General features: G+C 49.1%; 4 protein-coding genes across 4 annotated transcripts in view; 3 read left to right on the forward strand and 1 right to left on the reverse strand.

The window, feature by feature from the left end:
• Window positions 1–27490, forward strand: part of LOC143376367 (tRNA N(3)-cytidine methyltransferase METTL6) — a 239151-nt gene that overhangs the window by 62521 nt on the left and 149140 nt on the right. The gene's annotated exons all lie outside the window — the stretch shown is intronic.
• LOC143376142 (uncharacterized) lies at window positions 1810–2895 on the forward strand. Its single transcript, XM_076826059.1, has 3 exons — window positions 1810–1941; window positions 2131–2412; window positions 2752–2895. Exons 1-3 carry the CDS (start codon window positions 1930–1932, stop codon window positions 2893–2895), a joined length of 438 nt encoding a protein of 145 aa, XP_076682174.1. The 5' UTR covers window positions 1810–1929.
• On the forward strand, window positions 4007–6332 carry LOC143376694 (uncharacterized). Its single transcript, XM_076827294.1, has 2 exons — window positions 4007–4071; window positions 4859–6332. The coding sequence occupies exons 1-2, from the start codon at window positions 4057–4059 to the stop codon at window positions 5534–5536; spliced, it is 693 nt and encodes a 230-aa protein (XP_076683409.1). The 5' UTR covers window positions 4007–4056; the 3' UTR covers window positions 5537–6332.
• On the reverse strand, window positions 7307–21645 carry LOC143376693 (1-phosphatidylinositol 4,5-bisphosphate phosphodiesterase). The gene is made up of 22 exons (XM_076827293.1): window positions 21623–21645; window positions 21410–21516; window positions 20804–21179; window positions 15832–15886; window positions 13821–14048; window positions 13668–13727; window positions 13388–13525; window positions 13065–13144; window positions 12657–12792; window positions 12484–12584; window positions 12223–12389; window positions 11826–12036; window positions 11390–11648; window positions 10804–11004; window positions 10499–10703; window positions 10253–10410; window positions 9975–10181; window positions 9532–9904; window positions 9285–9437; window positions 9042–9219; window positions 8523–8973; window positions 7307–8435 (listed from the first exon to the last, which is right to left on the reverse strand). The coding sequence occupies exons 1-22, from the start codon at window positions 21628–21630 to the stop codon at window positions 8367–8369; spliced, it is 3921 nt and encodes a 1306-aa protein (XP_076683408.1). The 5' UTR covers window positions 21631–21645; the 3' UTR covers window positions 7307–8366.

The raw sequence follows: 27490 nt of genomic DNA on the forward strand, positions 1-27490 counted from the left end.
GGAACGCCTGAAATTATTTAATTGAGGGAGCATCCCGATCGTCGGTCCGGCGACCTCGATGTTCCTCCGTCTCCGACGAGGTCGTTGTCGACGGCAATGTTGCCAATGCTTCTGTTACTATTGTAATTTTATACACTTGTTAAGTTTTCTTTTTATAGAAAATCGCCGTCTGTTTTTGTTAATAAATGATGTTTGAAAAGTAATACCTCTCCCGTTCGATTAACAATACCCCGGGGGTTCGTCATACGTCGGTGAACCCGTTCGCGTGCACGCGCACCCCGCGGAATAATTTGCCGAAACGATCGCGGAAGATAAGCGATGGCGATCGATAGGAAACGGTACTGGGTCGGCTCCGGATCTCTTCCTGCTCGCGGTTCATCGGCGGACCAGAAGGAAACGCGTAACCCCTGCCGTTGTTACGAATCGACTAGAAAGAAACCAGCCAGAAGGTAGGAATCCAACGGCGATCTTGATTCGCCATAATGAGCCTGACAGCAGACAACGGCGTTCCTACATCGCGACCACTTTTACTCGCGATGCACTTTCACTGTTCCGCTCGCTGATACGCGGCGCGAGGTATCCCGTGTACCACTCGAATCTTCCGAGCGACTTCTCTCCCATGGCCACACCTTCCCCTCGCTGTGCACCTTCCTCACGTGACGCTCTGTATTCAACATAAATATCGGTAAACTAATCTCCGCGGCTGCAGCTCGGAGAACCCCGGGGCGATGGATGAAATTCCCTGCACTATCGTGTCCGGAAGCTGAACGTTTCCAGGTGTCTATGTGCAAGGTCCATTTGAAAGTTCGATCCGCGGCTCGGATGATCGATGGAAACCCGATGCACTTTATAATTACGTTGGATCGTGCGTCTGCAGGTGAACGAGCTAAAAAGTTGATAGCTTTTCATGCGTCTGCCTCGATTCACGAAAGCGCAGACTTTGTTTTGCTATTATAAACATAATCACTGTTAAGTATCGACGTATGGGATCTCTTAATGCTCTCTAAACGTATCCTCCCAGAATCGCGTGTTAATGCGATGGAAATGCCAGGCCGCGTATACAACCAGGCTGACTGTAATTTACAAATTGTTAGGCATGCGAATTAGACCACGACCGGGCTACTCCGGCCTCGGTTGACTGGACCGATGATTCTCATTCTCGCCGCAGAGATTGTTACACTCAGTCACCTTCGGTTATGAGAAATAATTTTACCTGGCTAATTTTTGCTGGCGAACGAGCCCGAGGCTAATTAAACACGTGTAATTAAGGAATGATCGAACGATCTAGCCTGTGGGAGGTTCGCCTCAACAATGTACCATTTTTTTGATACGGTGAAAATTGAAAGCGGCCACTGTACACAGTGTACGTGGGAGCCGCGTCTGTGAATTTCTCGAATATCTTTCGTTCGCTCGCGTAATTGCTGATCCAACAGAGGCTCGGCTTATCAATGTCGTTTTTTAGAAAAATGCCACCTTGGATATTGAACTAGCTGCCACTTTCAAACGTGTTTAACTTTCATAATTACGTTGCAAAGCGAGGATTTCGAGGGATCTTATTTTGTGCTTCGCGGGAACGGCGATGTATCGCGAGGACGTTAAAATTATTAACTCTGGAATTAATTTGGTGATTTACGCGGAGAAACGAGAGGCTTCGCGGCGCTCGAATGCCAGGAAGAACGGGAAGGCTCTGCCATTAGCGAATACTTTATTATATCCTGCGCAGACAATCGTAAAACCGTCGTATACGTGCACGGATAAATACGACGAGCAGAAAGAGCCAACGTAATGAAGAGAAGGGAGAAAGTGACGTTGGTATATAAGCACTTGGCCGTGACTTTGAAAGCATCAAAGAGATCGTGGCGAGTTAACACTGCGGATTGCGTGCGCAGGTTTCGGTTCGAGTGTGATCGCCGGGTGCAACGATAAACCATGAGGATCCTCGTAAGTTTTTACCCAAAAGTACCTGGCCATTCGTATTTCCAAATTGCCACCATCGTTTCGTCGCGAAACACTCTCCCCATCCAACAAAGAATTAACAGAGTCCATCCAGAGAAACATTCTTCAAAATTTGTCGAAGCAAAGTTTACTCGGTTCCTTCGTGGCTTAACGTTTATAAATTGTCCCCTTTAGATACTGACAGCTCTAATCGCGGTGGCGAGTGCTTCCTACGAAGAAGACCATGGCGGATCCACTTACCACGAGACGTCCAAGCCAGTGGAGATTCCAATTTACAAGAAGTACGCGATACCGATTCCACACCCGGTCCCAGTGCCGGTTCCTCAGCAAATCAAAGTACCCATCCCTCAACCGTACCAAGTGGAAGTGCCAGTGCCCCATCCGGTGCCCGTGGAAGTTGTCAAGCACATCGAGATCCCCGTGGAGAAGCCTGAACCCTACATAGTGGAGAAGAGGGTATGCGATATTTGTTAACCTTATTCAGTACTGGAATTTTAATAGATATACACCAAAGTTACGTTCCTCCCAGTCAAGGGACACGCGAGAAATTCGGAAGCAATCTAGCTCTATAGAAAACATAATTAACGAGACAAGCACTCGCGTCGATACTCGCGGAACATTAACGACTGTTGTTGCAATGGCAGAGCTGGAAGTTTAATTGCGTCCCTATCGCATTGCCCCAATATCTGTTTATAACTGTAACTGCAGGAACTTTAGTGGGACATTACTTGTGCCCGAACCCATCATGCAAACGTGCAAACGCACGGGGGATATTGAAACGTTCAAATTATACAGGTACCCTATGTTGTCGAGAGACCGTACCCGGTGACAGTCGAGAAGCATTTCCCTGTGCCAATTCCGAAACCGTACCCGGTCCACGTGCCCGTCTACAAGCACGTCTTCCATCATCAAAGCAAAGGACACGGCTGGAAGCACTGATCCTGGCCGGGATGACCAAACACGCCAACTTCTAGCCAAAAATATAACAAAGAGAGACACATCGTTTCTTGGCATTATGACACTTGTACATAGCTCATTATTGTACACTTAAGGGTATTGTTATGTTGTTTAAATAAATGGTTGCTTTTTTTCCTAACCGCTCCGGCTCGTTTTTTCCCCCCCGCTACCATGGTATCCAATCGAATAGCGACGATTGGACGGTTTCGAAAGTGCGCTGCTCGCTCTTGGGTTCGTCCACTGCTAAGCAACTGGCTATATAAGTCGCTTTTTCTTTGTATTATAGCGTTTCTTAATTAGGTCAGCCGAAGCAGCCACGATCCCACAGATCTGGGGAGTGCACGCACCGATCGTTTTCTCGATCCGACTGCTGGCATAATAAAGTAATTTCTTTCCGTCCCGGAGAAAGCAAAGCCTGAGAATTTTACGAGCACAGGATTTCCAATCGAACCCTAGTCTATCTGGTCGCTTTGCATATTCAACTGCGTCAGCTGCGTCGGTGTCGTCGACCTTCCTCGTTACAGATGAAACAAGACGTCCTCCGCGAATAATCTTTTAAACTTTTGTCACTCTGCAACCACGTGCCTCGAATGTCAGACGAGATCGTAATCCACAGTCGATAATGATTGTAATTTACTGGCTTTCGAATAGAAACGCCAGCGGGGCGCGGCGGCAGCGATATAAATTAGATAACGCCGCAGTAAATATTTCAAGCGAGCTATGGTTTTTGCCGTTTCGCGAATTTCTGCAGGCGAACAGCTCCGGGCGATGGAGCGCGCGTTACGAGGCCTGCCCTCCGGTTTTGTCGGTCCAGAAACCGGCCAATGACTGTCCACGGTGTTGCAAATGACAAGCGCGTAGGTCTAACGACCAACCCGCAACGTGCCTCCGTGCCCGAGGTGCAGAATTTATTCAGGAAATACCGGGGCACGACCGCTTGCGTCATACGCCTGACCGACGACAGCTTTTTACGACCGCTTAAGGGAATCACATTCGACTGGGACACGCGGCGGACCTGCCCCCCCGTTTAAGTGGAGCAAAAGTTTATAAAACCAACGGCCACGCACGACGCGCTCCTAGTTCCGTTCAGGACGGTTGATCCAGCGTTCGCAAGGGAAGATCCTTCAGATCCACGCGACAATCATGATCAGGCTACTGGTAAGAGGGCTGAAAAAAAGGGGATCGACGAATCGTTGATTTTCCAGCGATCTCTTCCGTACTCGCGATTGCGTGGCTTAACGTCCGAGTAGCGTGCCGATAATTGATCTCTCATGCTCAGGGGAAAGATTGTTCTGGAAGTTCCAGCTGAGAGTCGTTAGTAGAAGTGCGCAAGTTTTGATGAGGATGAAAGTGTATAACCGAGGCAATTTCTTGAGTTCCGTTACTATGAAATAGAGAATCGCGAGGATCACGTTACGGCGGATTATTTTTTATAGATATCAGATTGCAGTAAAATTGGTGCGGGGGAGGTTCCTCGTTTAAAAGAATCGTGAATGTGGGATAAAATTATCTGGAGGAGATTTAGTTCTATGGGAAATCAATATTCGAGGTTCATGGGATACGCATAATATTGAGTACGGGCTCGAGGGCTGCGTCTGACTAATACCGACCACCTCTACTTAGGCGTCAGCGTTTAGAAGCGGCGACAGTGGAATATGAATATTCCATATTCCAGTTGAAACTCGATGAATCTTCACAATCGATTTTCTCGAAGCGAGGCCTCATACAGGCAAACCTTACTTTACATTTTCTTATATCAATAAGCAATAGCAATAATCTTCCAGTTCTTATCCTGTATATTCACTACTTGCCTCCCCATCCAAGCTTACACAATGCCCAGCATTTAATTGACTCGTACATACCATTTACATCGCTGTCCACTTCACTCCTCCCTCCACGGAACGATCTAATCCTAAGCGTTCTTGAAGTTTTTCGCAATCCCCAGGTACTGTGCCTGATATGGCTCTCGAGCGTCCGCTGCGAGACCTCTATGGACATGCACATGTCGGACACCATAATGGAGGACAATGCTGCCATGGAGGAGAACCTGATGCTGAAGCCGAAACGGGAGTCCTACCACAACCCCTGCCCCCCAGCTTATTCTCACCCCATCTCCTACGCGCCGCCACCTCAGATTTACATCAAGCCGTACGTGCAGCCGGCGCACATGTCGTACGTTCATCAGGCCAGCTACTCCTCCGTTATCCAAAAGCCCATGATCACGTACGTGAAGGCGCCCGTGGTCGTGAAGCCGGCGCCAGCGCCTGTGATCGTGAAGCCGGCGCCAGCGCCTGTGATCGTGAAGCCAGTGGTCCAGCCGAAACTCGTCTACCCGGTCGTTGAGAAGCCGATGATCTCTTACGCGCCGGTTTACCAGAAGCCTGTCTACTACGCGCCCATGTACCAGAAGCCGATGTACGAGCAGCCCAAGGTGTACGTGAAAAAGTACGAGGTGCCAGTCACCCAGGTGGTCCAGAAGCCCCAGCTGATTTCCTACCCCGTTCAGTACCACCAGCCAAAGGTGGTGCATGTGCAGCCGCCGCAGATCAACTACGTGAAGATCGCGCAACCCGTCCATCCTCAGCCCGTCTACCAGTCGACTATAAAACCGTGGTGCCCGTAAAAAGATCGTCGGCGAACGGATCTCACACGGTACGATCGTAACGATCGAGTCGATCGATCGCCCAAGCTTCCCGAACACCCTGGACAAAGCGGAGGCCCATGTTCCGCGAAACCTCTCAGGCAAACGAAACCGACCATACGCACGGCTGCGTTAAACCGCCATAACGATCGTAGTCGAGCGTAATGTAGCGAAGCTTCCGTATCGCGGATTGTACAATAAAAACGAAGGAAGTATCAATCTTGTTGTCGTTCCTGAATGCACTCGTCCTCCTCCATTCGTCCTGGAACTTTCCCCTTTCACGGCGCTTCCGTAATCCCTGAGCGATGCCCCTTGAAATCGGGAAATGAAAGCCCTCGGCGCGACAACGGCCACGTTCAAACTCGTTGAAAAGCTTCTACCGCGGTCGTACGAGCGGCCGTACAACAGTTTCAGGGGCAAAGTTTCGATGGCCGGCTAATTTTCGCTAAACTTTCCGAACCTTTTCATCCGACTGAACAATCACGAGGCCGGGAATTTCATAAATGGCCAGCGTCCTTTTTCCAATCAGAGGATCGCGAGAATCACTGGGCCATCCGCCCCGAGATTGCCTTTTCGCGAGTCTTACCTCGTTGACCCGTGGAAACTTGTTCCACGAAAGTTTCCTCGAGTGTTCTCGGAAACTGAATCGCGTTCGCGATGCTTCAGACCTCCTCTGCAACTTGTCCGGCTACTGTTGGCCACTTGGATACCCATTCTTTTGGGATATTACACAGTTTGTTCGGCCTCCTAGCGAGGTCCGCTATCACTTCGGTGTTTAAGAGTAGATGGTGGAAGTTTGGGAACGATTGCATGGGTGGAAACTCGGTTAATGTGACCACTGACATTTGAAGATTAAGTGTGCAGGAGGTGACAGGCTACAGATTACTGCTTTGACCAGCGTATTGCGCGTCTGTCGCGAAGGAAAGCACGCGCTTCGCTGAGAAGAAGCAAGGAGACACCTTGCAGGCTTCAAACACCTGATGCTACCTTTCGTTATCCGTCCCTTGTTGCTGCTTAATCTGATCACGTCAAGTGGGAAAGCTGAAAACATGCAGCACAATCGTCAAGTGGCGACAAGCTCCAACATTTTTCACCTTCTATTACCGGGCACAATTGCGTCAGGTAAATGCTAGCCTAAGTAAGGAATTAATTACGAACAAGTCGTGGCAGGCTTTCCATTCGATTCTTGATTATTTCGCGGAATCGTTGTTTCGTCACGCGTTCACTGCATCCAGCAATCCTATTGCATAACAGTCAACGAGACGAACCGATTCTTGCGGTTCTGAAACCGCCAAAGAAGGCGTGATCCTTTAATTGCCCAGCAGTGTCCACGGTGTCCATGTGTGACCACGACATAAAGTGCGATGTTTCTGCGCTTTTGGATAGCAAAATGCTCGAAGATTCAGTCTGTGTTCGTGATTAAAAGCACCTCATGAAATATTTGATAAGGGGGAGTTTTAGGTAGCGTCGTTAGACTGCTATCAAAGCGATTCCCTTTTAGTTCTAACCAACGAGGTTGCGGTAAACCAAGTAAACCTCAAACCTCATCATAGTGTTCCTCGCAACTACGGGTTCTCGAACCATGAACACGATTACAATTATGAGGGATAGAGATCTAATTAGAGATTTATGAGACTCTTCTGTGTCACCGTCGCGTGCTACTAAACTGCTGGAAATGATCAGAGCCCCTTAATTACCTAACATTATTCCTTATTTAAAGATTAAGCTCCGGCAAAGAAATGGACAGTCGAATTCAGGAAACGATGATGATCGATTTAGCTATTCGATCTCTTTATTTCTCCTTACTCCTTTATATCCAATATATATATAATATAGATTAATATAATCATTTGTGTAAATAACATCATTAGAATGAAAACAACGACGTGATAATTACTCTAGGCTCTCCTTTAGTTTTATGTACAACGCTGTTTTGGCTCGCGACTTCGACACTTTGGACCATTCGTGCGCGAGTACTCTTTCCAGGAAGGGGGTAAAAGGGTGTCTCCCGAAACGAGTACCTGCTCGATCGTGATTGGATAATGGGCATCTGACACTTTAATCGCGGCTGATAACACCGTCACGGGTGTCTGTGTATGTGTATTCTGTGTGTGCGTGTATGTGCGCTCTAGTGACTGCTCTCGACCAAAGCATCGGTTTAATTACAATTACAGCGAAGGAACCGTCGAATTCCTTGGCAAATTCCTTTCGGCGTTAGGCATGAAAGTTTCAAAAATATCACGATTAAACACACGCGCACTCGTTCTCTCGCTCACGCACGCATATACGATAGAATTCGGTAATAGCGTTAACAATCGAAAAATATTGAAATCGACGGTACATCGTGCGGCACGCTCACTCCGCGTTTCTCGTTTATGCGTTTATAATAAATATATATATATATATTTATGTATGTGTGTGTGTATGTATATGTATATAACTATTATTAATATACGAGAACTTGACTAGATCACTGTAGTTCTTATTGACTCCCTTATTTAGTCTAGGTACTTTGCTCGTGCGACCACGGAGGGTATGGAGTTACAAGATGCGTTTTTTCGTTTCTCATAAAAAAATATCCCTGGTGAATGTACTACAGTACGATTAACACGGTTGTGCGCCCGTTGCATCCGGCTCTCGGTGACGCCGCCGACGATGGAACGCCAGAACGCCCGAGAACGACCGCCAACGAGACTTTTGATCCCAATTCCAATTGTGATTAACGATTATAGTGGATTCTCGGAACGCAGCACCTCAGTTTTTGCGAAACTACTTCGGCTAGAGAGGGACGAACGTGATTTCCGGACGCCCATCAGACGTAGAACTCGGTCTTAGGGCCCAGCTCGTACTCCATCTCCTCGTTTTTGTACATATCCATGATCTGGAGCAAAAAATATTATTCAATCATACGACAAGCCTTTGAATTGCGCCCCTCTTAAACCATAGACAATTTCAGGTATCTCCTTACCGCATTCATATCCTTTTGCAGGTCCTCCAGCTGCTTCTCGTGAATCACCTTCAGCTTTTCTTTCTCCCTGTTCTGGATTATCTGCGCGATCTTCCGCTCCTCCATGAACTTCTTCGTGTTGTTCTGCTGCTTCTCCCTGAGCCTGCCCTCTTTTATCCCACGGGTCTTCAAGGTCTTATCGTTCATCACCTCCCTCATGCTCTCCACCGACAGCCTCGCCTGCCTCGCGTTCATCTCCTTGATCTCGCGCTCGTGTCTCGCTGCCAGCTGCTTTTGCTGGGAAACATGGGCAGTCACGCACAGCTTGCACAAAGTGTTTCGTCGTTCCTCCAGGTGAGAGCGCACTAAATCCCTTTCCTCGCGACGCTGCCTGTCCGCCAGGCGAGACCACTGGACGGTCTGCTCGGAAACTGCTCGGCGAACCGTCGGGTCCCTTGAAAGTTCCGCTTTGCTGTTCAGAGAAGAAAGAAATATTAGCACCTTGACCAGTTCACGACAGCGAAGCCAATTGTTACGCACTTTTTCCCTTTGATAATCTTCTCTATCGCAACGCAGTGCTGCTTCTGGACGGTAAGTTTCTCCTTCTGGTGCCTCTTCTTTAGAGATTCCAACTCCTTCTGCTGCTTCCTCAGGACCTTCTGGTAGCCCTTTTCTTGCCGTAGCACATCCACCGTTATAGGGTCGAATTTCATCTCCTCTGTAACAGAGTATACTAGTTAGCACGTGGCGCACTCTGTTGATCGTTTCTTCTGAAACATTTACCTCTGGGTTTAGGTGGCTCGCGATGATGAGCTGGAGCAGAGTCACCGCTACCCTTGCTACCGCTCTCCTCTATCCCAAGACCGCGCATTTTGTTCTGCGGCGTGTTCTCCAGTTTCTTATAGGCCCGTGGCGCAGTGAGCGCGTCCATCAGCCCTGGAAATCCATTCGATTAACCCCTTACGCTCTAACAATCAGAAACTTACCACGGCTCTGACTTGTGACTCAATCTCATTTAAACAGCACCAACCTTCGTAGCCGTCAGGCACGTAGATCTTGATCTCGATGTTGCAGAAGAGCATAGGCAGGGACATGGGGAAGTTCGCCTCCGTTCTTAACGAGATATGTCGATATCCCGACTGTAGACCATCCAGAGGGACGATCCTCTGACCCAGAAGTCTCCCGTTCGACTCGTCGTAAACTGCGAACCGCAAGGCTGCTAGGTCGGGCAGGACTACTTTCCGGAAGAGGAAGGGTTCTTCATTGTACACAGGATTCAGGCCATTCGCTGGAACCACTCTGGTCCTGAACTCTTTACGAATCGTGTCCGTGGGTAGACCGTACATCTCCACCTCCACGTACGTGCCGACCTTCTTGTCCGATAAAAATTGGCCCGCTATCACCTGCCATCGTGAACGGAGGTTAGCACAGGATCCTGGCGAGACTCGGACGTGGTCAAAGATTATACGATACCTGCACGCTGCACTGGGTGGCGATTACACCATCCACGGGACTCTCCGCGAAAGGATCGAAGCTTCTGTCAGCCCGTCTCATGAAGTCCGGCTTCAGGAGGTAGCCCGACGAGCCATTGTACTCAAACTTCCCTTGGTTCAGTTGCATAGGCAGGTCCGCGGTTTGGAAATTCAGCGACACCATTTGGCAGCCAGCGTTCCAGAAGACCTGGTTTCAATGATCGATCGTTGGGTGGATGCGTGAATAGGCCCCCGCCCCCGTGCCGGAGACAGTGTTACCTGTGGCATGTAATTCGATGAATCCGCTCGGGTGCCCTTCGGGTAAATCCTGCTCATTTGCCGCTTGTTGTAATTCACGAACTCGATGGCTTGCGTCTTTAGGTAATTCAGGCCAGCGGTTTCCGCGAAGGAAGACATATTGTGATGGATGTTCTTCTCTGTATAGTTAAGAGCAGCATTATGGCAGAGTCTCGGGTAAACCGTGCTCTCTGAATTTTAATAGACAACAGGTGTCTCCTCTCTTACGTTCAGCAACATCGAAGCCCAGGAACTTGATGGGCTGAGCATAGTTGACCATGGACGAGAGCCAAGGATGCACGTTCGTGGTGCTTCCGGTATACGGCTGCACCACTGCCAGCTCCAAACTGTCGCCCAGATTCGCAGTAGCTACTGATTGGGGTTGGGTACCAGTCGTCACCGACACTACCGACTCGACTGTCGAGGCGTCTTCCTGAAAGCGCACGTATCTTGGTGCAGTGGGTCGTTCCGTGTGCCCGGATATCGAACACGGATGTCAGGGAGTTCATGCTGGAGCTTATACCGAGGGTTACCTTTACCGATTGCTGTTCAACGACGGCTGCTACCACTAGCGGCGCGCTGGCATCCTCTTTCACTTCGTCCTCGATGACGAACTGACCTTGCCTAAACAGCTCCAGCTCGTGCTTCTCCACTTCCGGCTTCAAGCGTTTATTCTTTATGAGGATCTTCCGCTTGAGCATGCTCGGCGGCGGCAGAGGCACCCCAGGCTCCAGCTGTTTTATCGAAACATACCATCGGCATTTGTTAATGCCTTTTTTTTTGGATCGATACCCGCGGATGCGTGTGTACCACCTATCGCGTTTTCAAAACGCTCATGCGCGCAATCTAATCGCGCCCACTCGTCGAACATGCTCCGTCGAGTGCTCGGTAGAGATAAGTCTGAATAACAATTGACTGGAGTACTTTTGTCCCCGTTTATCGATGGAAATCTACATCTGGATTGACGTAGGAGCCTTGTCTATTATCAGTCAATCTGTACTGGCGCTGCTTCAGGTATTAGCGGACGAACGAGCCTCGGATATATGTATTTATAGAATATCCTACTCTTCCCGATATGCATACACTATGACAACCGAAGTCGACAAAGGAAACACTTACGGCAAACTCTTTAAGGGGCTCTCTCAACAGCAGGTCACCCAGAATCTCGTCGCAATATTTGGCCAGTTTGTACTGCTGCTTTTTGCTACAGTGGTTCTCGAAGCTGAGGATGACTGGGTAGTCCGACGTAACGAACGCAGTGTCTCTGACAGCGTAGATTACGTCTTTGAAAAGGATATCTGTGCACATGGCTTTGCCATGCGTAATTATAGGTTCCTCGTCCTCTCCCTTGCCATCCCAGCAGTCTAGTTCCACGCATCTTCAAGAGAATGTATCGGTGAGAATCAGCAGCGAGTCTTTAAGCTAATTGCATCATGTACTTTTACTTTATGTAACCAAAGGGTGTGCACCCGTTTAATAGTAATAATAATAATAATAAATGATGCTTCCAAGTGCACATACATTCACATTCAGCATAGAATTCGGTAGGTCTCACCTGCAACCAGCGAGCAACACCTGTCTGTACATCTCAACGCTGCTTTTCCCGCCAAATTGCCTGCCCATCAAGTACGTGTTGTGGCTGGAGTTGATGTAATAGTGGGCCAGTGACTGGTCCATGTCCATGTAAATGTCCAGCCTGTCCAAGAAGACCGGGGCGTTCTCGTCGGACATCAGGTACCTTATGAAGCCATCCTTCGTCATCGTTTCTGAAAGGACGTGATTGATTCTGAAAGGATGCCGTTTCGCAGGTACAAACTAGTCAGCACACTTAGACGGTGTCAGGGGTTCATTGAAAGGGTAGAGCTGGGTGAAACGATATATTGGCTATTCACCACATCGTTCTTCCCGAAGCTCGTGGCAGCAGTAAGAAGCACAGTCAGCAAGAGTCTTACTTTGATTTCGCGCACTCTCGTTCTGCTCGTAATCGTTTATGATCTCCATCGCCCTCTTCTCGTCGTACAGGGGGTACAGGATCTCGTTCAACGTTGGATCGCGCTGCTTCTCGTTCAGGAACATGACGAGTTGCTCCATGTTGATCGTGTCCGCCTTGCCCTGGGTACTGGAATGTTCAAAACAAACGAACGATCGCTTCCAAGTTCACGAGGGAATCGACATCGATCGAAATAGGATAATTATGGTTCTGGCGGACTCACATGGATTGGAACAGCTCCTCTATGTCATTCCTTGGGCAGATTTTGTGGTAGAGCGCGTAGAACGCGTCGAAGGTAAAGTCCTCGGGCTCGATTACGTCATTCTGGAAAATCGGGTGAAAGTAGAAGTTTGAGACCGAAGGACGCCCACTTTCCGCTCCTCTTTTTACAAGTACCTTTCCACTGGGTAGGCCTAAGTCGGCGAAGCACTGATACACGAGCTTTTCCGTCTTCCCGGACGCGAAAGTTCTCGCGACCACTTTCACTGGAACTTTTCCATTTGGATCGACCAGCATTCGCAGCCGCATCCAACTGGAACACAGCAAAAAGTCTTTATCTCTCAACCGCGTGGGAAGACGGTTTGGATAACTTTCTCGTCTCTCGAAAGAATTTCCACGTCTTGTTTACGTTTCCCGGCGAGCTTCATCGATTTTATAAAAGGTCTCGTGACGCGACATCGCGCAATCGAACGTCTGTAAGACGAAGAAACGTGCTCGTCACGGAACGTTTCCGGTTAATTATTGCGGAGCTTGTTAACGAAGAAGGTCGTGGGTGCGTGTATGAAATTGAACGGACGAACTTACTGTTTCTTCAAGCATGTAAACGGGCAAACGTTGTTGGCTTTCACGTTGTGCGTAATCGATCGTACGCCGTCCAGCCATACCTGTCACGGGACAAAACAAACACTTCGGCTTATTGATTACGTTAATGTTTGCACGACGGATTGAATTGGATAATTTCTCTACGTCTATTCTGTGCGGACGCATTCCTTCCTCTAATCGCATGCCAAGTACAGTCATATTCAAACGACTGAGATGCGTTCAGTGCTTTTTGGTGTTCGCGTGGTTTAGACTAATTTTACTAGAGGACGGGGAATTTGACGAGCTTACGCAAAGAGAATAATTACTTTAGCCGTCGCTGGGTCAGGACAGACGACGTGTTGGTAATTGATGTTGGTGTAATCCACCCCCGAGCAGATGGTCAAGCTTTTCTCCTCTAATTGCTCGCCGTGCCTCGTCAGGAGCTTGTCGTATAATTTTGGATCCTGGATGAAATTTCAGTATGACATTTGATACGACTGAAGGGATCTCCCCAGTACAGTATATTTATAAAGGAAACTTCCAAACTCCTCCATTCAATATTTCAAACTTTCAACTTTCAAATCCTCAGAACACAGGTCTCCTCACCTTTGGTAGTCCACCAGCACGTATGTCGCTAACTTGACACAGCTCTATCACGTCTCCATCCTGTGCACGAAACGAAAGCCCAAGTAGTTGAAGTAGCAAATTCCTTTAGAGACAGACAAATGGGTACCAAAGACAGACGAGAAGAGTGCTCACCTTTCCCTCGCTCTGCCAGTAGATGAAGAAGCCGTATTCGTCAACCTTGAACGAGCAGTTCTGCTCATATTCCGAATTGTCCTTCTCCTCTGACCAACGATCGAACATGCATCCATGGCGGAGCGGCAGAGGGACCTCGATCTGCCAATTGAACTCGAACCTCTTCGTCATCTTCCTGCCCCAACGATTTCGTCCGAGTCGATCAGTACGCGCGTCAGCTTTCGCCTGCTTCCTGACAGCAATTCGAAGGACTTTTTTTCTCTAAAATTTCTAAACGCCCGCGTCCGTGACACGGTTCAACGCAATAACAGACACGAGGCATGTGGACCATCAAGACTATGTACTCGATTGCGTGCGCGCGATGAAAGCGTGTTTACGCGTTCGTGTGCAAGGTTTCACTGGATGACTGCGCGTAGTTTTCTGACGGACAATGCGTCGTGTATACTACGTATTTACGCGAGGCGAACACTTTGACCAAGGGCAGAGTTCGATGGAATGAACCTGGAATCTGTAACTAGATGTCCCCCAACGATTTGTATTCTTCGGCGCCCAGCAAAGAGGCCATTTACCTTAATTGCAGCTGATTCGAATAGTACCCACCGACCACTTAAAAGTCTGGACGAGATTCGTTTAGCTTATTTACTGCTGCAGTTCGGGTGAAATACAGGCTCCCCCGCGTTCTTATCGCGCCGCTTCATTACGGATTCCGCGGACGGTTGCCGTGATTACGAAAATTGCGCGCGACGAGGAATACCAAACTACCTGCAGCTATCGCTCGGCGCCTTCACGTTCATTTAGAGCGAACACCATTGTGTATCAGGGACTAAACGATGCGCCGGATCGATCAACTCGCACGCAGCCCATCCTCTAATAGCATTTTCCCCAACCTCAATTGAGTATTAACCTCAGGCAGGACGAGCCGAATAGGTGCCTTCGATCTCTTTCACCGGCATTAGAATCCAATTAGGCGTTAATCTCGTTAAATACAGAGCTTTCTGAAGTGAGAACCCGGCTCTCAATAAAGGAATTTATGTTCCAGCGCGTCTCGCGAATCCCTGTGCAACATTCGTTCATCGACCTGTTCGGGGGGATCTAGGCGAGCGTTGATTCTGTTATTGTTGGCTTCGATGGCACCGTTCACGGGGGCTGTAACAGTATTTTCTCAACCTCGATAGTCGAACACCCTCCCCGGGGACTATGTTAACCGCGTTTCTTGGCCCATTTCTCTGATACGTCGGACAGGCTTCATCGGGGACGTTAATGTCATCGCCAGAAAGCTCTGTTGCCCCATCAGTCGCTGCTTCCCTTCGATTCTGTCCCACGAATCCTCGCATCGGGTATAGAAACACTTGTCGCGCGAGTGCGAAGCCAAAAGGAATCATTTCAATTTCGAATTATTCCGCAACAGCGATCTCGAGCTCAGCATTGACCTCTCAAGCCCGACTGGCCACAAGCTTCCTTGTGCCCTCGTTCAATATGAACTCGAAATTGACCATCGACAAGCTGTATAACAGCGACAAAGGGATTACAGGTCCCAGAGATGTCGCTGAAACGCGAGCACCGGCGTGGGTTTCGCCTTCAATTCTTTTTTTTGATTCGACAGGCCGATTCGTTGTATCGATGCGCGAAGGATTTGCTGGCATCGTTGCACCGATTGACCTTTATCCCCTGCCCGCAAAGTAGGACAGACCATAGACGGAGGCTGATAGGTGAAAATAGAACGACGATAGAACGTGGCTCGCCCCTTGTGCAGGGAAATGTAAGTCCTCGGGTTTTTATCATGGAAATCGTTCCCGGCTGCATTCGCGATACTCTGCGACTTCAAGAACCCCATTACTCGTTACCCGGTTGATTAAAACTGAGAGACAGTTTCAATTGCTCCGTTTGATTCCCTATTGCCCGAGTCGAATGACAATTCAATGGATGCTGGCAGAACTTTCATCGTTCGTTAAAGATGCTGATTTGTAGGGCGAGATGCGTAACGAGGCGAGGATGGATAAAGGCCACTTACGAGGTTAAGACTGCTTCTTCTTGGCTGGCTGGCACATCTTAGTGGACCGCTGCACCTACGAGCAGTGAAGATCGAACAGATTTTATCATGTACAGCCTCTGGATGCTCAGCAAGAGTCAAGGCCTCAGATTCTATGTATAGCGTTCACGTACACAATCCGGATTCACTGAACTTTATGGCCAATCTTCGGCGGATATATCACGAGGCTGTCAAACATCGTTTCAACCGTGACTGTTAACCCACTTCCGGTCAACCTGAAATCCGCGCATTTGATCTGATTCTCGATTTACCGAATCCTCGACATCGTTTCAAACGTTTTCGAATTCGCGTCGCGGGCTGTCGTTGCGTCCGAGTCCCCCTTTGATGCCGTCACGTCCTTGATTAGAAATTCGCCCAGGCGAGCGCGATGCCTAATTCTCTTCCGAAGCACTTCGTAGAATTTCAAGCTTTTAGACGCACGAAACTGCGGGCTAACGAGTCGCAATTAATGAAACGTTTATCGCCCAACCGAAGATTGACCATTGTTCAGCGAGTGGAGTTATCGTGTCGCGAGCAAGAAAGATCAAGTGCCCATCGACACCGCTATCGTGCACGGATATCCCGCGACATATCGAGAGTTTATCTTAATTGACGCACGAGGAAGTTGCGCTTAACGGCTGTCGGCCAATGACGGTCGACGTTACACGCTAATATCGCATGCACGAAAACGTTCCCGCGTCTTTTCGAGCTCGCCAAGAGCAAACTGGAGCTGGCACATTGTTCCGCGGCCGCTTTGTTCCCGGCTTGGAAACGGAAACAGGCGCCGGGGCCATTAGCTGCCGGCGATACTTTTCAACGTTTCTCGTGTTTCGTTTGCACATACGGTGGGTAGGGGACAGAAAATTCGGAGGTAGTCCACGGAATTGTCTCGCAGGGCGGAGGGTAGAAATAATGGCCGAGATACAGAGGACTCGGGAGAGATATATGATACGGATAATGGATCAAGACACTGTGGGGAAGTTATTTCAATGAAGATCGGAATGTACCGAGAGCGACCGCAAGCTGCGATGCAAGCGATAAATAGATAAACAATCGTTTATTTGTTTTACGGAACAGGTGAGTGCAGACATAACAGAGACGTATAAACGGAGGGAAAAGCAAAGCGGAGGAAGGTCGAAGCGAGGAAATAAGGTCGAACGGATCTGCGAGGGAAGAATTTTTTAATAAAGATTCGCATTTAGCTATGAAGGATTGAAAATAGGGGACAGTTCATTTTGTATTATATGGGAGCTATAAAGCAGGGGTGAAATGTGATAGACTCACTGATTTACTGACCCACCAGCCCAGTCTGGTAAAAAAAAACCGCAGTTTGGAAAACACTATTCCGGGAGCGGGGGTCGGCCGGCTTGAAATAGCGATTTCGTTCTGCACAGTCGATTCGCCTTCTATCTTATACGAGGCGGGTACACAGCACGCCTCTATATAACCAGCGCCCGCGGTATATATGTATGTGCAGAGATGGCGCGTAAACAGAGGAGCAGCGTTACGAAAATAATGTGGGAGTAGAGGCTCGTGCCGGTGCCTTTCCCCCCCCCGGTGCGATGAAAACATTCCTGGCGGCTGACACTGAACGGAATTCTGAAGGAAACGATCGCGTTAACGACACGTGTTGTGAGCACGAAATGTGGGGTCCACTTAATGGCAGGCGTGGAGGCAAGTATTTTCGTTCGTGAAAGCGGAAGACCGCGGGATGTCGTAACACCGCCCGGCTGTTGATAATCTGCGGGATGCACTCGGTCACTGACTGTTCCCGCTTTTGCAATACACAGAAATTTCATTCCCATTTACCGGTAGCAACGACTAGCGCCGACTACGTCTTTCAGGAAACGAATGGACTTGTTCCGCTTAGGAGTTAAAATAGATCCTACCCGGTGGAAGAATTCTGGGCCATTCGCGTGCAAACAGAGCCATTAACTTGCTACTAATGAGCGCCATCAATGAGCAGATTGTCGTAGTTACTGAACCAGGTTAATATTGAAGATCTTAAATGGGAATGCCGAAGTAGATCCTCCCGTTCGCCGTCAGACATCCGACGCGCTCGGGCGGACAGCTTGTATTGATCTTCGACAATCAATTGGAATTCAAGAATTCAATTATCCCGGCCGCTCCCGCGGCGAGACCTCTCTCCCTTTTAAATAGGCCGTCCGGTCTAATTAAAAGCTGTCGAGCATCCTCGCTCCCGTGCAGGAGCACACTCTGACCTTCCCGAAGCTGGCATTGTGGCGGATCGCGACACCGCAATTTCTCGAGCGGCGACACCCAGGTGCGTAAGGTGCAAAGTCTTGAATAAGCAATGCGGCTTGCGTGCAGCCTCGTTTTCCCGCGGTTCCCAGCTCGTCAATTATTACGTAACCCCTCTGTCCCGGTTTCACGCGAAATGAATGGAATTATCGCTGCATAGGGGGCGGGCGAGAATGAATGGGGGGGCGAAGGCGTCGATGGAACGAAAGAATCTAGGGGGCGCGTGCACGCGCGGCGATGCACACTCGACCGCATTCGAGGAGCTTAGCGAGCTTTTCGGAACACAGCATTATCCGCGAAGCACTCGTTACACCTTGCCAGCGCGCTCCTAAATACAGTGCAAACATTTGCACTCTGATATACTTAAGTGGAGCGCCGTGAAAAAATATTTGCACAGCCGATGAATGGCGGCGGTGCTCGGACCTCGCGCGTCGCAGGAACGGCGAGGCGTGAATTTCCCCGCGGTTTAATCGACCGGCGTCCGTGGTTCAATTGCCGCCCCGTCGATCGATAATTATGCAACTTCCGGCGCTGGCATTGAAGGGCGAGTTAAACAGCCGCGGCATTGACCGGCCGGTCGCTTAACACGCTTTAAGAAACGGAATGCGAGTGAACGATGGTCGTGAACCGCATTCAGCGACCTCAAACGACGGAGGCCTTGCGATTTCCTCGCGGCGACGATGTTTCCGTGAATCGTAAACAACAATGACGCGAGCTAATCGAGAGATCATATTAATTTCCTTCCCTCGACGGATAATAGGAGTGACTCGCTCTGTTGTCGAGCTGTTCAAATTTCCATTAGGATAGTCGATTCCTGGAAGCAGTGGCTTCTAACATCGGTGGATACTAATTGAGCTTAGTGGTGCAGAAAGCTACCGATCCTCAGTGATCTGAAACTGAGTAGATTTAGTTTGAAGATTCTAAATGTTAAAGAAGAGTAGCTTTACATCTATTGGGTATATTTCATTTCTCGTTATTGTTTTACAATGTTTCTTAATGGGTTGCGTAATAGCGAGTAGTATAATTAATACTATTTTCAATTTTCTGTAGCTTTTGCGTTTTAAGCTTAAAATGTAAATAATACCGTAAGAATTGTTCTATGGGCTGGTAATTTTTTACCAAATAAAGATCACAGAATTATGGGATCCATACTGCGTTTACCTAATTTTTTGTCATTTTGTGGCTTAGTAGCTTTCTACATAACCAGGCGCAATTGACCTTGCGTCAACGAGTCAAAATAATATTCTGAAGTCATTATAAGTTCGTTGGAAATATAAACGGGAATCCCGAGATTGAGAGGGGATAGGAGAGTTGCCGCAGTTCCACGTAAATCCTTGTTAATGGTATTTGAATGGTATCTGACACGAATTCCAAAGGCGCATCGTAATATCTGTAATGATATTCTCCGAGAAGAGCCTTTAGTGACCTTTGACACGAGCCGATACCTGTGGACACAGCGCAAACGTCGAGCTGGAAACTGCTCGCCGGAGGTGGTCCGTGTTTTCGCGCGTGTAACGAGCGTGACACCTCAGGCGTCTCGTTTCTGCCTCGTTCCCTCCGATAAGAAGGTCAGAAGTCAGGGAAATTGAGCGCAAAGGGGCGAGAGCCGGAGATAAAGTGGTTGATAGCCAATGGCGAGTTAACGTCGCGGACGGCTAGTCCAGCCATGGGGAGCATCAGCCAATATCTCCTAACGAACGCGATCATTCCCCATCATAATCAATTCCGCGGGAGGCTGCGGGTCCGTCTGCCCGTTTCTCGGCCACGCTGTAAATCCCCTTGACCTCGAAAATCCCTCGGGAGGCTCGGAGTCAGGGTCGTGTGGATCCTCGTCGGCTCCCCACCCAGTTTCTTGTCCCCTTCTTCGATCGTCGATCACGCAATCGCCAGCTAATTAACGAATCAACGACTCGTAACGCTTGCCATTCGCCACGGTACACTCGCGTAGCCTTGTGCACGCTTTCCGTGGCGAGGCGTGCGGTGCGAAACGCATGGAACACAATGCTCGTATGGCACAGTACACACGAGCCTCGCGCAAACGTGCCGGATAGAGCGGCCAGAAGGAGGAGCAGAGCCGAAGGTGCAGACAGCTGGACGGAGAGGAAAGAAGAGGGAAAGAGAGAGGAGAAGGCGATACGAGTAGAGGAACGAAGAAGGCGTATAGAAATGGAGCACGTAGCGCAAGATAACTGGCGGTGGCGGGCAGTGTGAGTGTGCCCTGTGTGCAATTCTCCATGTTAGTGGTTCATGCCGATTTTTCTGGCTGAAAGCAAGCTAAACAGTTTCCATCGCGCTTGAAATGCCGGTGGGTGAAAGTTGGCGAGGATCGGTGAAAATTGGCGCGACCGGGAAATCGGATCGCGGCCGATTTGTAAGCGCTCGTTTGACAACGAGATGGATCCATATCTCGCTACGCATTCGGGGGTAAACGATCGGCTCTGTTTAATCGAGCCTCCGCGACGTTCGGAAAATCGAATTCACGCGACCTTATCGAACGTGCCCCGATAGTTGGCGTGATTAACGTGCGTCAAGTCACCAGACGAGACGCAACTTGTGTCCGTGACGTCCAGTGACCATGGATGGACGCGAACGACGCCTGGCGCATGCACGCACACGCGTACGCGGCCGCGTACACAGTAGCCGCGGGTTACGTGGTGAGCGAGTCGCTTCTGCAAGGTGTTCTTGGCCTTACCGTGAACGAAACTGCCGGCTGAATGACGGTGTGGCGATCGGATAGCGATCACATTCTTCCTCGGCGACGGCTCCTCTCCTGCCTTGGCCCCTGCACGCTGCGGCCCACACGCGCCAGACGTGTCCAGATTTAGAGAGGGAAAATGTAAAAGGAAAACGGAGGAACGAGTGCACGGAGGAGCGCGTACACGTTTCCGCGCGGCACTGAACGCGTTTCAGGCGCGGCTGAATAAACTGACGGTGCGGCACCGTCTGTTGACGGGCAACTCCGCCAGCCTGGCTCGATACCGTCCTTTTCCACTTCGCGCATGTGCCGCCTTCCCGTCTCTGCTTGCCGCTCTGTTTCCACTTCGCTCGGCCAGTAAGTGCGGTCCCTGCTAGTCAGACATGGGCGTAAATTATATTTGAAAGGCTAACTTGGAAGTGATACTTTGTACGCTTGTCCTGATGGAATAATCAACGAGATCGCCTTCCTCTTCGATCCGCTGCACAGCAATGTCACATATTTTTCTATTATTATAATATTTGAAAGCAGAAGATTCCGCTCTTCTGTGTTTATTTTATACTAGTTGTCTATTCATTGCCAACGGGAAAAATCTGCAAGTACTTTGAGGCAGCATGTGTTGCACTGTTTGTGCGGTCAGCCTTGAGATAGCTCTTGTCTCTGATGTTTCTCTTGGAAGATAAACTTGGCTGAGTGTAGGGGAAAGTATTCTGTGGGGATTGATCAAAGTAGACGTATATATTTAAGAATAATTTTACTTGAGTAGCGTTCAACTGCGCCGCGGCGGCTTCAACGCTTCCGCGTCTGGCTACTTACGGTATCATTCCGCTTTGATGCCGCGCGCCCAAATTATGCCACTTGAACTTGGTCTCCTTTGGATTTAAAATTTTGAATTGGGTATTGAGACAGCCAAGAAACTTGGGCCGCTTTAATTTTCAGAAGTATTTCAATAATTTCCACTATACTACCGAAATTTTCGATGGAAAATCTATTTCCAATGTTATCAGCGTTTCGTCTGTAAACCAGCTTACGAATAACAAAAATTAGGCTTCTATGCGTCACATCTCTTTCGTGTCACGGAACATATTGTTGCATAAATTTAAAACGAATTAGGAACAGCGACAATAAGTCGTCACATGTGAACAGAGTTGAATAGGAAAGAGAGAAACGACTTTCGCACAAAGACCGTCAGATATCCGCGCGTTTGAAACACGACGGTCTTATCCCGGAACGGGATACAGTTGAGAATGAAAGCCTGAATCAGACGATATAAATATCTCTCCTCGCGAATAGAGCGAAGACAGCTATCTACAGTCGCTGACAAGCCACATGTAAATAAACATTCCTCTCTGATCTACAAGCACGGTAAAAACTAAAACGAGAATATACTATCGCGGCAGTTGGACTGGAAGACCGAACGCTTCTATTTTTCCTTTTCCCCTCCGGTTATCTGCAACAACAACTAACTACCGCAATTGCTTCGTGAAATCAATTAGAACGAAATGCTGACTAAGCCGAGCAACGTCAAAAATGCAAAAGCATAAAAAAAACAGAACGTTTCTGATGCGTGAACACGGAGAAACTTACGCAACTCGCAGGTCACTGGTGTCAACTTCATCTCCATCATTAATACCATCTAATCGTTTCATTAATTCACGACGAGCCAACTAGTTTCCTCTTTGCGAATAATTCAGTGCTCAAAATTGTAGCTAATCCTCAGCTCCAAATATTTCGCGCAGAGCCGTGAAGCTTTAAAAGCCTGCCACTCGAATTGCATTATCCAAGCGTTAAACGCAATATCGTACAATTTTAAGGGGAATTTCGCCCGGTCGAAATTAAATTGTGCAAAGTGGATAACGCTCGCGTCGCGTTTCCTAGTTTTCTGACGCGCGGCAAATTCAGACCCGCAGCAACTCTTAATAGACACGGGAAACTTTGTTCCCAAAACTTGTTAATCTCGCAGATGACGCTGCCCTTAGTCTTCGTTAACCAGCAGGGCCGGGCGGAGCTGAATGTTGGCTAAAATTGCGTTAACTCCCAAGGGCGATATGTCAGAACACGCCGCGGACAGCGAGGAGCTCGGCGAAATTGCATCGTTTATCCGGCGAGTGTGCGACGGAAAACCGCGACTCCAATCCTGCACTGCCTGTGAAACCCTGTTCGAGCAAACGTCGGTACAAGCCTGGAGGAACCGTGGTCGATAAGCGCGAGTCCACGTTCTGCTGATAAACGGGACACTGTGACAAGCGGTGGACGAACATCGATCGCTGCGTGGGTGAGCAGGAAAGTAACTGGATTTCGAATTCCCCTTTGGCTGGACGAGGGACGTTTCGATTACCGTATTCATTAACATTGTCAATTCTGCTTCATTGCTTCGACAAATCTACTCCAGAAGTAGTTGGAAGCTCGAAGCAACTTCTTGCCACGAGAAGCCCTTCTTCTTCGAATGAAACTAAGCTCTCTGAATCCCGTGATTAATGAATCAGTTTGTCCATTGATCATGTAGAACTTAAGCCCCGTAAGCAATGCTTTGGTAATCATTTGTCTACTTTATTGATCCCAACGAGACGCACAAGCCAGGGGGGACTGGTAGCTTCGACTCTTCTAGACGTCTGAAAGTCGGTGCCTTTAAAACACGATTTCGCAGTGATGAACGGTTCAATCACTCGGAAATCCCACGCGACCGAGCGATTTTAGTTATGGTTCGGTCGTTCTCCTAAATAATAAACCGGTGGCGTTGTGTAGGTCTTTTCTTCGCGGAAAGCACGCGCAGGTGTGGCATTCCCGACCCCAAAGGGGCTTATACGACGAAACGGTCCAATGATGTTTTTATTTATCCTGCAGGTAAGCGAGTTTCTGCCTCCGCAGGTGGATTCCCACCGCGTAATACATCTTTCCTTATACACACCTCGAGTCGATATCGTTGGAGTTTAGGCCGCGACGAGTCTTCGCGGGAATAGAAAATGCCAATAATAGCCTCTTGCGGGGTGCAGGAAACGCGCGAGACCACCAGAAAGACAGCTTCGCTTTCTCATAAGCAGGTACGAAGATTTTCCATGGGACGAAATTAGACCCCCTGGGAGGCTGGATCTATAGACGGTTCGGTACTGTGAAGCTCCAAACTCGCTCCTATGGGATGACACGTTTCATATTCTAATTCCCCGATGGGGAGCCCCGAGACAGTACTTCTTCGAAGGGGACAGGCGATAATGTCTGGCGAATTCACGCGTTGGCTCGCGACGGCGCGTCGATAGATCCAAATCGGTTTTCGGGGCGGATGGAAATTCGGCGCTGAGACAATGGGAGCCCGCGCACACGCGACAGAATACGCGATAAAGATCTGCACGCTCGAGAAACTCGCGAGTCCCCGTTCTGTGCTCCGCGTGGCGTGCACGGTCCGATTAGTCATCTTAATAAGATCTCGCCTCTGTACGTGCTCTGCCAGCTGCGAACAATTCGGAGCGCGCCAGACGCGTCAAAGAGGACACGTTCCTCGAGACTCTTCGACGGTGGAGGGAAAAAACGGATGTTGGAGAGGTGTGGGCGTCGAGGAGTCGCTCCGAGGCGTGTTTCCTCGTTTTTTAAATGGGCGAACTAACTCGGAAAACCGCAGGGGTGTGGACCCTCGTTTCGAATATGCATGACGGTTCCCTTTTCCAACACCTTCGGCTGGATCCTCGAGCCTTCTCTACCGCGCGCAGCCCCTATACCTCTCTGCCCCGCCCTCTCCATCCCTCTTAACCCTCATTTCGGCCTCCCTCGCTACGAAATTAACTCGCATTCTGAGCTTCCTTTGATGTTGTGTCACTGACCGTCGTCGGTGTTAGTGCCGCAGCTGCGCGTATGTGCATCGGAACGTGCACTCCACTTGGCGAGATAACCACAGAATCCTTTGCTGGCTCCTGGACGGGCGCGATACACGTGCTCGGTCGTGAAACGACTGCCGCGACGAGAGATCCCGCCGATCGTCGATCGAACCACCGAAACCTGCCTGTCAATCATAATGTCTCCGTGATAGATAGAGCTGGTGTTAACTCGTGACACGTGTCCGAACGAGCTCCGTGATGCATCGGCCCTTGCGTGCGCACAATGCACCAGGGAGCGTATCCTGGAAAGGGACGCGAGGCCATTTCGTAATTGCTTTCCTTCCTTGATGGCTCCACCTCCGGAGGAACTGAGCAGCGTGCTCCTGTCCATGACACGAGCCAGTGATTTACTTCAGGTACGAGATTCTGGCGAGCCTTAGTTTTCCAGATTCCAGATCGGTTACATCCTTGGGTTACTTTGCCGGGAGCGTTTCAGCCTCGAATCGATCTAAGGCCCATTGATCGTTCGATACCGAGACGTCGCGTCGTTCGCAAGGATAAAAAGCGGAGCGCAGTGAAATCGGATTGTCCACGATCCACTTGCTTCGAGCCCGACTCGTTAAATGAAGACGGTTGAGGGTGCCAGGTTGTTCGTCTTCGTAGGATTCGCTCGAGAAGCGGAACGAGTGTCAGAGAACGGTTATTACACGGTTAGCTGGGCTGGCGCGAGTGATCGCGTACTCGTTTAATCATGCGATTTGCCGCATAAACGGGGCTGTTTCGTAATTGCCTCCCTTCCTTCCTTCCTTCCGCCCTTACTCGGTGCCGTGTCTCTGCGTATAATTAACGGCATCTTCGACGTCTATTGCTGCAGAGCTAGCGCCGTCTAATGTATCACGGTGCTCGACGTGTTCACATGTGATTCACTATTTACTTTAACATACCCCTTCGGTTTTCCCTAAACTTCAAAAGGATTCGCAGCTAAACGAGTGGCCCGTCGTTTACACACATTTTCACCGACACAAATTCTTTGATACGATTCCCGATTCGCCGTGCACACCCCCTTTTTCATCGGGCTGCAATCGTCGGTGCGATTGACTTGGGTAATTCAAGCATTCCTCGTGGAACCGTCGGGATTTCTTTGAACCGGTCTTTGCCGCCTAATTTCGAAGGGAAATTGATCAATTGGGGACCGTCAGTCGCTTCTATCCTACATTTCTGCAACGTTATATGCATACGGTTAGTTGCGAATTCGATTGTCGGACAAAGGCGTATTGTCCAGCTGCGAATACGTACGAATGAATCGAAACCTATGGACGCTCGACTCTATTGTATCAAATATTATACTACGACCAGCCACGATTCGGGACAAATCTGCCGAATATATTACCATCGAGTTTCCACTGTGCCTCAATTATTCTCTGTGCTGTTCAAAGCCTCGAATCGAGACGAACGGTGACAAAAGATCCGATCGAGCGTTTTTTCGCGCCACGCCCCCCGAATCCTCGATGCTGTCCGCTGAATTTCATCGCGTATGGTATTCACAGAGCCACGGAGGGACGCGAGTAATATTTCACCTACAGCTTCGTTATCTGCAGCTGGAAGCCACCTTAAAGTTTCAGGAATCGTGTTGGCAAATTTCTTCGAAATGTTCGTCTAGAAAACATGTTCCCATTGTTAGGGGATGTGCAGCGGGTTGCATGTATATGCATGTAATGGGTTTCCATCCAAATTCAGAGCGTAGGTACGTGTCTAAGCGTGCAGAAATTCTCTCCCCGGAGGCGAAGCTGCGCAGCAACACGTTACCGAGAGGAAATTCTGCTGTCGAATGGATCACACGTCGTGTCTAGGACGACCAGCCGTTTGACAAGCAGATGCAACGTTTCTCCGGGCATTGTCTAAATATTATTCGATCCTTTGAACGACGCGTGCCGTTGTTTTTCTTCCCTAGCCTAGGTCGCTGCGAAATAACGCGAGTCGTTGAGAATTTCAAGAATTATTTGGGAATTTCAACGAAATCATTAGCAAGGATCGTGCTGCTGGAATTCACGGGCCAAGAGAGGAAGCCTCCTTCTTCCTGGTATATCAATAATGCGACGAATTCGCGATGTTAACACGTTGAACAGACGAATGGTGTGTCCCGAAGGGACGACAATGAACGAGACAGGAGGGCCGGTGGGTTTGGAATTTGTGGAAATTACGTATCCCGGATCCGGTACTCGCGAACAGGGCTGACATTACATTTAATTAAATTAGTATTGTCATCGAGGGAACATCGGGGACGAGCTCTTGCCCCTGTAACGGGGAATAGTTGCAACTGGAAGATCCTTTTTTGTGAGAGAAGTACGGTTAACTTCTATTTTTATCGCTCCAACTTTTGTGGAGTGCTACTGCAATGTTGGAGGCGCTGGAGCAAAGTTGCCTCGAGTTCCTCGCGCCTGCAGATCGACAAAGTATATAAGTGGATCCAGGTTGCTCTACAATCCTCCGCGATCCTCTGCAAATTCTCTACATTTTGTCCGACAATGTGCCATTACATTGTCCAGCGAGCTCGTCGGCAGCCCTGGATGAAAATGAATCGTTTCGTCGAACAGGACACAAAACCATTTTCGAAAACGTGGAATCGATCATTGAAAATAGAAGCGTAAAAGCTTGTCAATTGGAGGAAACAGCTTCCAGCGGAGAGAGGAATCTGCCCGGCGAACTTTCGGGAGTGCAGGCGACGGGTGGTTCGTGAAATTGCAAAAATGTCACCCATGTGAATTTCACGGCTACATGGCCACGCGACGTTTCCAGCTCGATGTAACCGCGACAAAATTGAATTCCGCAGCGATATCGGCCGACGAATCTTCCAGCACGGTGATTTATGGGGCGATCA

The sequence above is a fragment of the Andrena cerasifolii genome, chromosome 14 (assembly GCF_050908995.1).
Source record: "Andrena cerasifolii isolate SP2316 chromosome 14, iyAndCera1_principal, whole genome shotgun sequence".
NCBI lineage: Eukaryota > Metazoa > Arthropoda > Insecta > Hymenoptera > Andrenidae > Andrena > Andrena cerasifolii.